We start from the raw sequence: 12,051 nt of genomic DNA on the forward strand, positions 1-12,051 counted from the left end.
ATCAACAGAGGCATATTGTTGCTAGAAGATATTTGGTGTGATGATGGTGGGGGATGCAATCTTTTGAGTACCTACAAAGGAAGTATGGCCTACAAAAGCGGGAACAAAGAAGGTATAATTTCTTAAGAACATTGTTAATTGAAAGACAAAATATGATGATCACTCCTCTGATACAAAGACCCGAGAGATGTAATTTTATTGTGGCCGCTCCCCATAAAGTGTCAAGTTATTTTAAACTCTTTCCGGTGGAGAGTCGTTCAGTCGATTCCTGGGATAACTTGAGACTTGCATGGTCTAATGAGTTAGGAGTACATTTGTCTTTGAAAGAGTGGGAAAACATATGGAGAGTCCTAATAAAAGCAAAAGTGGACCTGAATTTACGCTACATCCAGCAGAGAATTTTAGGACGACTTTATTGGACTCCAGATAGAATGTACAGATTTGGCCTGAGTGATAGTGATAAGTGTTGAGGTTGTTTGAAGGAAAGGGGCACCATGTTACATATGTTGTGGGATATCACAAAGGTGAATGGCTATTGGAATGATGTTCTAGATAGGGTTGACATGGTGTGGAATATTGTTTTTCCAAGAACGCCTTTGGCTGTACTTTTGAAATCCCCAAATTGTGTTCGACATTTGGATTGTGTGACGTTGTGTTGGGTCACTAAAGTTCTTCTAGTGGCCGCCAGACAAATTCTGCGCATCTGGAAAACAAGATAAAAGCCATGCGTTGAAGAATGGCTAGTATATGTGCAGCTCCTTTCGCGTTTTGAGAAGATCAAATTTGGCAAATTGCATAGAGATGAAGCTTATAATGAACAATGGAGTGTTTTTAATGCATTTTATGTTTAATATTTGGCCGGAGTTTGGTTGTTTTATTTCCTTAAGAGTGGGTGAAGGGGGGAAGGGCTGAGGGGGGGGTAGTGTTGTGTTATGTTTTGTGTCTTGTGTTTGTCTGTGTATTATTGGTATCTTTGACAATATTGTATCAAAGTTCTTTTTAACATTCTAAAAATCCTGTGGATATTCTTCTTCTTGTTTATGCAATCTGTTTTTGATTTTATTATAAGTTTCATGCTGATTACCTATACATTATTTTGTTGCATTGAAATGATTTGTTATCATGAAACCATACTTGAAGTATAACTTTGTTGTTATTTAATTGTTCCTTAAAAGTTAAATAAAGAGGTTAAAAAAATGCTATTTATAGCTAGACAATAAAGATAACATGAGTGAGTTTGACCATAAATGTTAAGCTGCGGAGAAACCGAAAATGAGAAATCTACTTTTTGCCTAGAAAAACTGAAATTCAAATGTACCAATGAAATGAAGTTGAGTAGTAAACATGTAGGCCCTCATTACAAGTTTGCAGGTCCGGAGAAAAATGCCAGTAACAACGGTTACCGGCACCTTTTCTGGACTGGTAAACTACAAGTCTACCGGTAGGGGCAGTGAACTACTGGCAGGCCTGACCAGCAGATTTTTCACAGAAGCACTGGCACCGTTTGTTCCCATTCCCTTGCAGTCCTATTGGACTCCATGGTAATGGGAACATACGGGCTCTCCACCGCCCATAATATCCTCGTATTACCGGGATATCGGGTGGCGGAAACGGTAAGGTGAGTCTGCCTGTAACCTGCCGGTACCACTGGCGGTTATGAGGGCCGTAATATCGCTAGGAAATCAACAGGGCTGAAAGAACGAAGTGGATGGATAGCCACTTGAGCTGTTATAAGTGTCGTGGTCACATATAGTTCCAGAAATTGCGGCCAAACCTCTCTGAAGTTCTTCTAATCCTCCTTGAGGCAGAACAAGACTCCCTGTATTTTGGCTTGGTTACACAGTCCCGCCAGCCAATCCTCGGCTTTCTAGTTGTTCAAAATCTACACCTTTGCAAGACTATTGTTAATACCTCAACTAAGCTGTTGTTGATACTGCGTACAATTCTACATAATTGCGTTTACTCGTGGTCCTGCAGGTTTGTCGAGGGCTCATTACGAGTTGGATGAGTTGGCTGGTGAGGTAACAACATGGTGGCATTGACGTATACTAGCACATTACCGCACCGGCCACCTACGAGTGGCCCGGTAAGGTGGTGGATTGACCTCCAGCTAACAGTTGGAGGTCATTACGCCACCTTACAGGCAAATATCGCTGGTATTACAGTCGCCGGTAATACCGGCACCTGTAATGCTAGCAAAGTCCCCAATGGCGTCCAATGGAACTTCATGAAAGGGGGAGTTACACCATCTACCATCACTCGTAATGAAACGGAAATACCACTGTACCAAGTGGCGGTATCTGTAAATTCGTTTGCCTGCATTGTGATAAATTTACCACTGGAATACAGTCAAACTCATAAGTACCCCCAAAGAAATTTCCATTATATTATTATACTCTGGTGCACTTCAAAGATGCAGTGCCATTGTTATTTATTGCTGTTGGTGGAATGCAAAATGGAGCTGGTAACAAAATAAAGGAGAAATAAAACAGCAATCTTAAAACTGCTGGTGCATATTTTCTTTTGCACTTAAGGCAAGGTTTATTTATGGAGAGGCAAGGAATTTAAGTTGTTAGAGCCTAGACATTCCTATGATGGCCGGCAGCCAGCTTGATCGACATAGGGCTATGTTTGCACAGTAAGTCCCACCTGGATAAGTCAAGTGAACTTGGCCCAAGCGGCCTCAAAAAAAGCGAAATGCCTTACCAACTCACCTTTCAAGAAATGAAACTGTTTCAAAAAGCTGGCCACCACAAAGGAGTCACACAAGTGCAAAACAAGTCCGCTAAAAATCAGACCCGAGCAGTTGATGTTTATCGAATGCGGCCGAGAACTCACGTAGCAAACGGCAATCTGAAAACATAATAAGAGAGACAAAGTGAAACCTTTAACTGATGTCTATTACCATGCACTATCACAATCTTGCATCGACATGGACATTCCTTATGATTTTTTTCATTTTTTTTAAAAAACTCTTTACAGATTTTACACTTTCTCACATAAAGAAAACCAAACCAAACAAAATACATAGAATACAACGTAACACAAGGGATAAAACCCTAACGGAAATAAGAGAATATCCTGCCAACCTATGTAACATTTGTTAAAGTATCCAAAACACAGTTTAACAGCAAAAAACATAAGGCAAGCCATTTCCAAACAGACCCTTCCCAAACGTGGATACAAACAAACATATAAAGCAAGAAAACACACCACATACTTACACCCACTCACACACACACTCACACAACCCAACCAGAACCACCACCAATAACCCAAACACTGCACAATACAAAGCAACCACTACAAACCATACAAATTGGTAAAGGGCACCAAAGTTCCTGATTAAAGTCCTCTTGATCCTGCTTACAGAACAATACTAATGCAAAGTTTGAGAAGACCTGTGAATCATTCGACCAACTCTCCACCAGTGGTTTTTCCTGGTTTTCCACACCTTTGGAACCTGCTTCGCCGCCACCACCAACACTTTGTCTATGCACTGCCCATACTGCCCAAGGGCAATTTTTGCCATTTCCTCACATCCTTCATCAACACCCCAATTAATTGGTTCACATTAAACTCAGCAATTGTCTTTAAATCATTAGATAAACCCCAAAATACTTTACATGAGAATCTGACATTCGTTATGTTTAAAGTCACAGAAGAAAGAGTTCAAGCAAATCATTATTTCACAATCACAAATGTCAATATTTCCACATTGAGTGCCAGCTGCAGTAATAAACAAACACGAAATTATTTGGAAATGGCACCCTGCTTGGGGGGCGGACTGGGAGCGCATAGGTTGTATGTTGGGTATTTGCTCCTAATCCGGATCATTTTCGTATTGGCTCTATAACATGCAGAAACAGTCATCAAGAATGATATTTTGCACTAGGCTGGGACACGTGTAATAGACCTCATCGCTATATAGATGCCTGCACATTTCATGTCTAGTCACCATACACATAGCCTAGAGTCACTTCAGATGAAATACCTGTGCTCCTAAGTTAAGGTAACAATCCACCGATAACACTGGATGGCTATAATTCTTCAGCGACAGAGGGAAGAAGCGATGGCTGTTGCACTGGAGATATTTTTCAAGCAGCAGCTGGGCTGGTGCAGCCAAGAATGTATGTTTGCTGTCCGGGGCACAGATGTATTGAGCAGGTGCGATGGGCACTGGGATTTCGGACATCTGAGGGAAAAAGCAAAGGAACATCAGTCAATTTACACATGTACATAAAGAACAAAGTTATTTCACTGTATCGTAAGTAAAGGTAATTTCATCCAATATTGTTACTGAGCGAATGGAATGGACATTTACAGTTAATTAGAGGCAGTCAGGTAGCTCAGTGAGATAATCACGCATCACTTTGATCGATCCCAGAAATGGATGTCATGTAGCAAACTGGTAAAGAGGGGGGCTTCCGAGGTCCAGGAGATGTAGTTACCAATGGAAATGAGTATCCTGGATAGACACCACAACCCATCATAGTGCTCTGATCGAGGTCTAGAGCTACTGGAAAAGGCCTGCATTACTAGAAAGCTGTTCGCCCTCACAAAAGCCCTCTGCACATATGCTGCCTGCTGCATTTCCCTTCGCTCGCACCCATCTGAGCTTCCACTTTAAAAATAAAAAAGGCTTACATTAATGGAACTGTTAGCACGGTGCAAAGTGACTTTGCACTGGTGCAAAGTGACTGTGCACTGCAAAAATAAACATTGCACCGCTCTGTGAATCAGGGTGTTTGTTGGCAGTGCAAAGTCACTTTGCAAAGTGCTTAAAGAACCATGATTTAGGACCAAACACTAAAAACGTGTACTCGCAGGACCCCACAGGCTGATAGAGGCCGCCATGGACATGGAAGAAGAGCTCTGCACGCAGCCTTGTCCTCCCTTATGCCATGGACATGGAAGAATGACTCTGCACGCAGTCCTCCCTTATGCCATGGACATGGAAGAATGACTCTGCACGCAGCCTTGTCCTCCCTTATGCCATGGACATGGAAGAAGAGCTCTGCAAGCAGCCTTGTCCTCCCTTATGCCATGGACATGGAAGAATGACTCTGCACGCAGCCTTGTCCTCCCTTATGCCATGGACATGGAAGAATGACTCTGCACGCAGCCTTCTCCTCCCTTATGCCATGGACATGGAAGAATGACTGTGCACACAGCCTTGTCCTCCCTTATGCCATGGACATGGAAGAATGACTGTGCACGCAGCCTTGTCCTCCCTTATGCCATGGACATGGAAGAAGAGCTCTGCACGCAGCCTTGTCCTCCCTTATGCCATGGACATGGAAGAATGACTCTGCACGCAGCCTTGTCCTCCCTTATGCCATGGACATGGAAGAAGAGCTCTGCACGCAGCCTTGTCCTCCCTTATCATGGTGGCCATCATATGAATAGTTTTGTAGTTCTGTATGTGAAAACATGGGTGTGCACTCACTGTGGCAAGTTTTTTTTTTCCACACAAGTGAATAGCCTCTAGCACCATGGATGTGAGGCAACAATGCCTAGAATGTGTGCTGTGCCCAGGGCTAGCCATCTACTGACTCAGCGTTATTTAAATTGGGTGACAGGTCATTACCACCCATAAGCGCACTGGCGTAACAGGGGCCCCGCAGCCCCCACAGTGCGGGGGGGCCCGCCAGCATATGTTGTGGGGGGGGGGGGGGGGGGGGTGGTATGCTGGATAAAAAAAAAGAAAAATATTTTTTTTCCAAATTTCTTTTTTTTCTTTTTCAATTTACTCTGCATTCATAAAGAAATGATTTCTGTAACATAAATAATTTCTTTATGAAGGCAGTGACTACAAAAAAAATGTTCTTTTTGAAGTCTGAGGGCTCCGCCCCCCCCCCATGGCATGGCTGAGCCTAGGCTGGAGGCCTCCATGTCATGGGGTGGGGGGAGCCCTAGGACTTAAAAAAGAAATCATTTATTTTTGAAGTCACTCTGCCTTCCCAAAGAAATTACTGCCGTTATGGTTCGGTCCTTAACGGAAATAATTTCTTTATGAAGTCAGAGTGACTTCAAAAAGAAACAGTGGGTCTCATTACGGGTTTGGCGGTAACTGTGCCGGTGCTACCGGCAGGTTGCCGCCGGACCCGTAATGATTTACCGGTGCCCGACTTCCCGGGAACGCAGGGAGATTACAAGCCCGTCAGTCCGGGGAGTCAGGCGCCGGCAAATGATAAGTCCCCATTTCCATTGGACTCTATGGGAATGGGGTCCACAGAAGCACCGGCCGGTGCTTCCATGAAAACTATGCGGGTGGGTGTTGTTCCGCCTGGCAGGTCTGGTCTAACCTGCCGGGCGGGATAGCATCCGCCCGCAGAGCTGTAATATGTCAGTCCGGAAACAACGGTGCCGGTAAACTCTAGTTGTAATGAGGCTCAATTTTTTGGGAAGTATTAGGGCTCCCCTCAATCCCATGACGTGTGTGTGTGTGTGTGTGTGTGTGTGTGTGTGTGTGTATATGGTGAAAGTCTGCACAATTAAATGTATAGGTCGCTGCCTGTGTGAGCATATGGTGAAAGGGTGCACACTTAAATGTATGGGTGGGTGCCTGGTAGTGTGTGCCTCTATGGTGAAAGGGTGCACACTTAAATGTACGGGTGGCTGCATGGGTGTGGCTGTATGGTGAAAGGGTGCACATGTAAATGTATGGATAGCTGCTTGGGTGTCCCTGTATGGTGAAAGAATGCACACTTAAATATATGGATTGCTGGGTGTGCGTGTGTGTATATGGTGAATGGTGTGTGTGCTTGCGTTCAGGGGCTCAACAAATCTGCATTTCGGGGGGCTAACCCTTCAAATGTTGGGAGAGGCGCTAACTTCATGGGCGGTGAGGGAGGGGCAAACCTATTTGTTTGGGGCATCTCATTTCTTTACGCATTTTAATGAGACTCTTCTAGTGCAGCTTCAATGTTACAAGCAGTTAACTCTCTCCTTTAAGTTTGAAAGCACCCACTTATGGACTGCTTTGAGAATGAGTGGTCTCCTGTTCCCTCTCTACCCTTCCAATCACTCCCCTGGCATGCAAGTATTAAACCCACATCACGATTTCAATTGCCTAAAAAATGTGGCATTTGAATGCAGGTGCTAACAGTGAAATGCTTTATGTTAGTAATTGCTGGGCTCTTATTAACAGCAAAACCCAGGTGCCATTTAAGATCTGTGCCCTGTTCTGTCTGGCAACTGCTGTGAAGGTCGACCAGGTTGAGTCATCATAGCCCAACATTTCAGGGGGAAGGGGGAGGGAGTGCTGAATCCCAGTCAACTCAATGGTGTTGCACCAATACTTGCGTTTAATGCCTTGATTACTCATTACTCCTAGCCCTATTCTTACTCGTCGCAGTGTGTATGAGACAGCACTTGTGTAAGAGGCAGGGTGCCTTATACACAAGTACTGGGATGAGGTAGAGGTACATGGAGGTAATGCCTGACTTAACTACCTGTAATCAACATTACTCCTAGTCCCACATTTCCTCATCCCAGTACTTACCTATGAGGCAAAGAGCCTCATCCATAAGCTCTGGGACAAGGAAGAGGGACGTGGAGGTAATTCTGAGCACAGAAGCTGAGTTTAGAGGTTGGGGTAGCGTTGGGAGGGAGAAGGGATGTGTGGGAGGTGCTGGCTTGTGCAACAAATCATAAAGGCTGTCCATGTCCAGGCTAATCAGGCATGATATGTGGTGTTAGTAGCTAGAGAGGCATTTTGGTGTAGCCAGTCTAGTCATTCCTCAGTTTGGTATGACATTTTTTTAACTGGGCATTTCTAATAAAGCAGTCCTGCTAAGTGAATTACCTGGCTAGACTGCCATTTGGGTGCTGCCAGTCTAGCCACTTCTTACTGCAGCTTTGTATATTTTTCTGGGCATCTGTGATCAAATGATATGATATAAGTCATTTATAACGCGCCTGTACACAAGTGTTTCTAGGCGCAACAAGAAAAGGGCGGGAAAATAGAGGGAGGACAAGACAAACAGTCTTACTAGGCCTTGTATCATTCAGATCGTGCAAGTGCAAGAATGAGAAGTGCAAGGGGAAAGCGAGGGGGGGAAGTATAAGGGAGAGGAGAGGGAAAAACAGGGCAGCAATGCTCTAAGTAAGTGCAGCGCGGCTCTGGGTAGTGCAAGGAGAACAAGGGACTGTAGGGTTACAGTTACAGTCCCTAAGTTCGTGGTAGGCCCAGAGGCAGTGCAAGGGTGACTGTCAAGAAAGAGTCTGGACTCAGCGAGACTCTGAGGGTAGCCAAGCAAACAGTCGGTACAGCAGACAGGTAGGTCAGGTAGGCCAGCAGGGGAGGGAGAGAGAGAAAGCAGAAGAGAAGAGGAAAGGTTTGAGCTGCTTCCGTAACTTCAGGTGGTCCGGCTCAAGTTTGAGAGGGGCAGGGAGGCTATTCCAGAGGGAGGTGCCTGCAGAGGAGAGAGATCTACCACCCACTCTCTGCCTGGAAAAGTGTTTAACCCTTAGAGAGTTGTAGGTAACAGAGGAAAGGGCTTAAGAAGGAAGATATTTTGGAAGAGAGCGTTGGATGTAGTGTGGGCCCCAGGCCCAGAAAGCCTGTGGACAATGCAAAGGGTCTTGAACTTGATCCTTGCAGCAACTGGGAGCCAGTGGAGAGATTTCAGGGCTGGAGAGATATGATTCCCTGGGCTTGAGTCCTGTTCTGGATTAGTTGCAGAGGGTGGAGAGTAGAGGAAGTCAGATTGAGAAAGAGGCTTTTGCAGTAGTCCAGCCTAGAGAGAACCAAGGCTCTGGAAACAGTGAGCTTCTGGGGGAAAGTGAGAAAGGGAAGAGCACCTTTGAGGAGGAGCAGCTGGTAGTGGGACTTCCTGGGGACGTCCGAGATGTGAGGAGAGAATGAGAGAGTGGAGTCAAAGATGACACCACGGTTGTTTGCCTCACAGAATGTCGAAGGAAGAGGGCTCAAGTCGGGCGGCCATAGTGAGAGAGGGAAAGCAGGGGCAGGAGTCCAAATGAGAAAGATCTCCATCTTACTGACATTAAAGCAGAGATCATTAGAGGCACACCAATCCTGAATCGCAGATAGACAGTCAGGAATGAGCGAGAGAGGAGAGGAGTCTGAGGGGAGCCTGAAGGAAAGCGGATTGTCATCCGTATAACACTGAAAGTTCGAGGCGAAGGTAGAGATCAGGTGGGCCAAAGGGGCCAAGTAGAGGTTGAAAAACCAGGGTGAGAGGATGGAGCAGAGAGAAAGGGACCAAGTTGGACCTGGGAGGGGCTGTCCAAGAGGAAGAAGGGCAGCCACTCAAGGGCCTGATCCGTGATGCCCATGTTCTCATGGAGTCGATTGATCAAGATTGATCAGGATGGCGTGGTTGACCGTGTCGAAAGCAGAGGAAAGATCAAGGAGGTTGAGGACAGAAGGAATGCTGGAATTAAGGTTAGAGAGCAGATCTTCACAGGTGTTCAGGAGAGCAGTTTCCATGACTCTGGCAGCTCTGAAGCCAGACTGAAGGTCATGCAGCACAACCAACAGATTCCGTGTGGAGAGTAAGCTGGGAGATGGACAGCTTTTCCAACAGTTTGCCCAGGAAAGGGGTGATGGAGATTGGGCGATAGATTGCCAGGTAGGCAGGATCGGCAGACAGCTTCTTGAGGAGTGCATGCATAAGGGAGTGCTTAAGGGGAGAGGGGAACGTGCCTGTGGTGAAAGTGTGATTACAGAAATCGGCCAAGGCTGGAGCGAGGGTGTGTGCATTAAAACACATATTTATATCGTTCTGCTTGTGCAGTGTGCAGCATATACCTTCAGCAGCACATTTGTGGGTATTGCACAAGCGTGACGATTTATGGCGGCCCAGAGTGTGACGTGACCAGTGATTTGTTGCTGAGTTGGGGGGGGGGCCCTCAGCATGGCTCGCAGGGGGGCCCCCACATTTTGTGTTACGCCACTGCCATAAGGCCCACCAATCTTAGCATTATCGCTTAATTCCTCTTGGTAAAGAATAATACCTCATCTGATTTAGGGTGGCGGGAGAGCACAACAGCGTGGCCAATGTAGTTATAACAAGTGATTAGAATGAAGAGTTCAAAACTAAATACGGTTTTAAGCAACTTCAGGGCCAAATTGAATAGGTTTTTCAGTGGGACAAAAAAGGAGCACATTTATGTTTGCACCACTTTTGCTGCTTTCATAATAGGGAATGGAGAAACCAGCTGAGCCATTACACATTGCATCCAGATGTTTAAGAATTGAAGCAAAGTGGTGTGCGATATTTGCATCTTAACACCTTAAGAAATGTGGTAGACAGATTTTCTTTCAAACAAAGTTAAATCTCTACTCTTGAAAATTGGCAAAATAGTATTTGAACTCTATTCCTTGTTTAAACTGCTAACAAATTAAAATAAGTTACTTTCTATTTTTTCTTGTCCTTGTACAAAACGTGTAAAATGGTCCCCAAAAATATTTGGAGCAAACCCTATTTCAATGATATCCTGTCAAAAACGTAGAAAAAATGGGCAAAGCCCAATGCTCCATTTTTGCTCTGGTGCAAACAATGTTATGCAATATAGATTGGCTCAAAATAATGTGTGTTGCATTCTTCATTTAAATTGCTTTAAGGGAATATCAAATATTTCATGTACATTTTGCATGCGCTCATTTTGCACAGCCATTAGCATGCAATGCATGGCTGACAGCAAACCGAGACAAACAAGACACCTACATTTTTTCAGTGCTATAAATAAATACTGATTGCAACCAGATCATTTTGCGTCTGTATTCATGAGTAAAAATCAGGAAAAACGGAAAACAGGGAGCTTTAATTATAATAACGTGTGTTTTTTTATGGCGCTACACTTCGGATTCCTCCTGCTTTCAAGTTCTGTGATAACAGGTATTATCTTGTTCCAATATAAATTATCTTAGAAGAACAAAGTGCTGTGCCAGCCCGCCGCAGGATTCTACATTGTGCATTGCAGGCTGCTTCGAGTGTGAGGCGAACATTTAACACCTAAGCAGTCAACCCGGGCATACGTTAATAAACAATTTGAGTTTAAAGGACACATGCACAGAATCATAGCCCCTTTTGTAATTATATCAGTAGTGACTGAAAACACATGTGCTCGCCATGGCAATAAAAACGTTATTGCTATGAAATATCACAGACATCACACTGCAGAGATCACACGCAAGGAAACATACATGTCAGCAGGCTGATCACATCACGGAATCGGCTTAAAACAGTCAAAAAGAACAGCAAAAAAATCTGAAGAATCAAAACATTAGAAAATCCATTTTCTTTGGCCGGAATTCTTAAAGCAGCTATTAGAAAAGGCTGAATTGCCCATGCTGCCGCTTCATCTGGAATTAATTAAAGATATAAAGTAGCTGGGAGCACCGTCTACACCCAGGTGATCTCAGCAAAGGCAACAATGTCAATGAACAAATCTGCGACTATTTGGAGCAAAAAAGAATGAGGTATATCTTTGGTAGAATTTCTATTTTGTGTGTAATTCTTCCCACTTGGTGAGTACCCCGGCTCTTTTTGCTGGACTGTCAGATTTTTGTCTGACTCTCCTGAGTGAGTGGGAACATTTTTCCTCATTCCCTCATTCTTTTTCTGTGACCCTTGGAACCTTTTTTGGTTATTTTTAAAGGAGTCTGCTTTCCTTCATCTTTTTATGGCATCTGTATTTTACTATTGCAGAACGCGGTATCCTGTCAAAATGTCGAAAACATTTGGTCGAATGACAAAAATGTCAAAAAAATTATGTCTAAAAAACAAAATTCGAATGCTTTATTTTTTTATTGACATGTTTTTTCTGGTTCCGCAAGTAAAAAAAAGGGTTAAAACTGAATTTTCTTTTTAAAAAAAGGGGGGTTGGAGGGGAACTCCCCCCATTTCGAACAAAAAACGACATTCGAAAAAAATAAAATGTCGACATTATTTTTTCGACATTTTGACTTTCCACCAAATGTTATTCGAAATAGTGACTGTAAACCGCAGAACGCAGCACCTACTGTGCAGTGTTGCTGGAGAATCCTTGAGCTTCCTTCTGTGCTTTTATTTTATTTTC

The 12,051-nt window shown here is 44.2% G+C and overlaps 1 protein-coding gene across 2 annotated transcripts in view; it reads right to left on the bottom strand.

Moving 5' to 3' along the window:
- Nucleotides 1-12,051, bottom strand: part of GREB1 (growth regulating estrogen receptor binding 1) — a 627,979-nt gene that overhangs the window by 7,187 nt on the left and 608,741 nt on the right. For both annotated transcript variants that reach the window (XM_069605957.1, XM_069605956.1), the window contains exons 31-32: nucleotides 3,995-4,195; nucleotides 2,715-2,853 (exon numbers count right to left, since the gene is read on the bottom strand). In XM_069605957.1, coding sequence (XP_069462058.1) covers nucleotides 2,715-2,853; nucleotides 3,995-4,195 — 340 coding nt within the window. The remainder of the gene's footprint in view (nucleotides 1-2,714; nucleotides 2,854-3,994; nucleotides 4,196-12,051) is intronic.

Source organism: Ambystoma mexicanum, chromosome 4p (assembly GCF_040938575.1).
Source record: "Ambystoma mexicanum isolate Mex_15411 chromosome 4p, UKY_AmexF1_1, whole genome shotgun sequence".
Lineage (NCBI taxonomy): Eukaryota > Metazoa > Chordata > Amphibia > Caudata > Ambystomatidae > Ambystoma > Ambystoma mexicanum.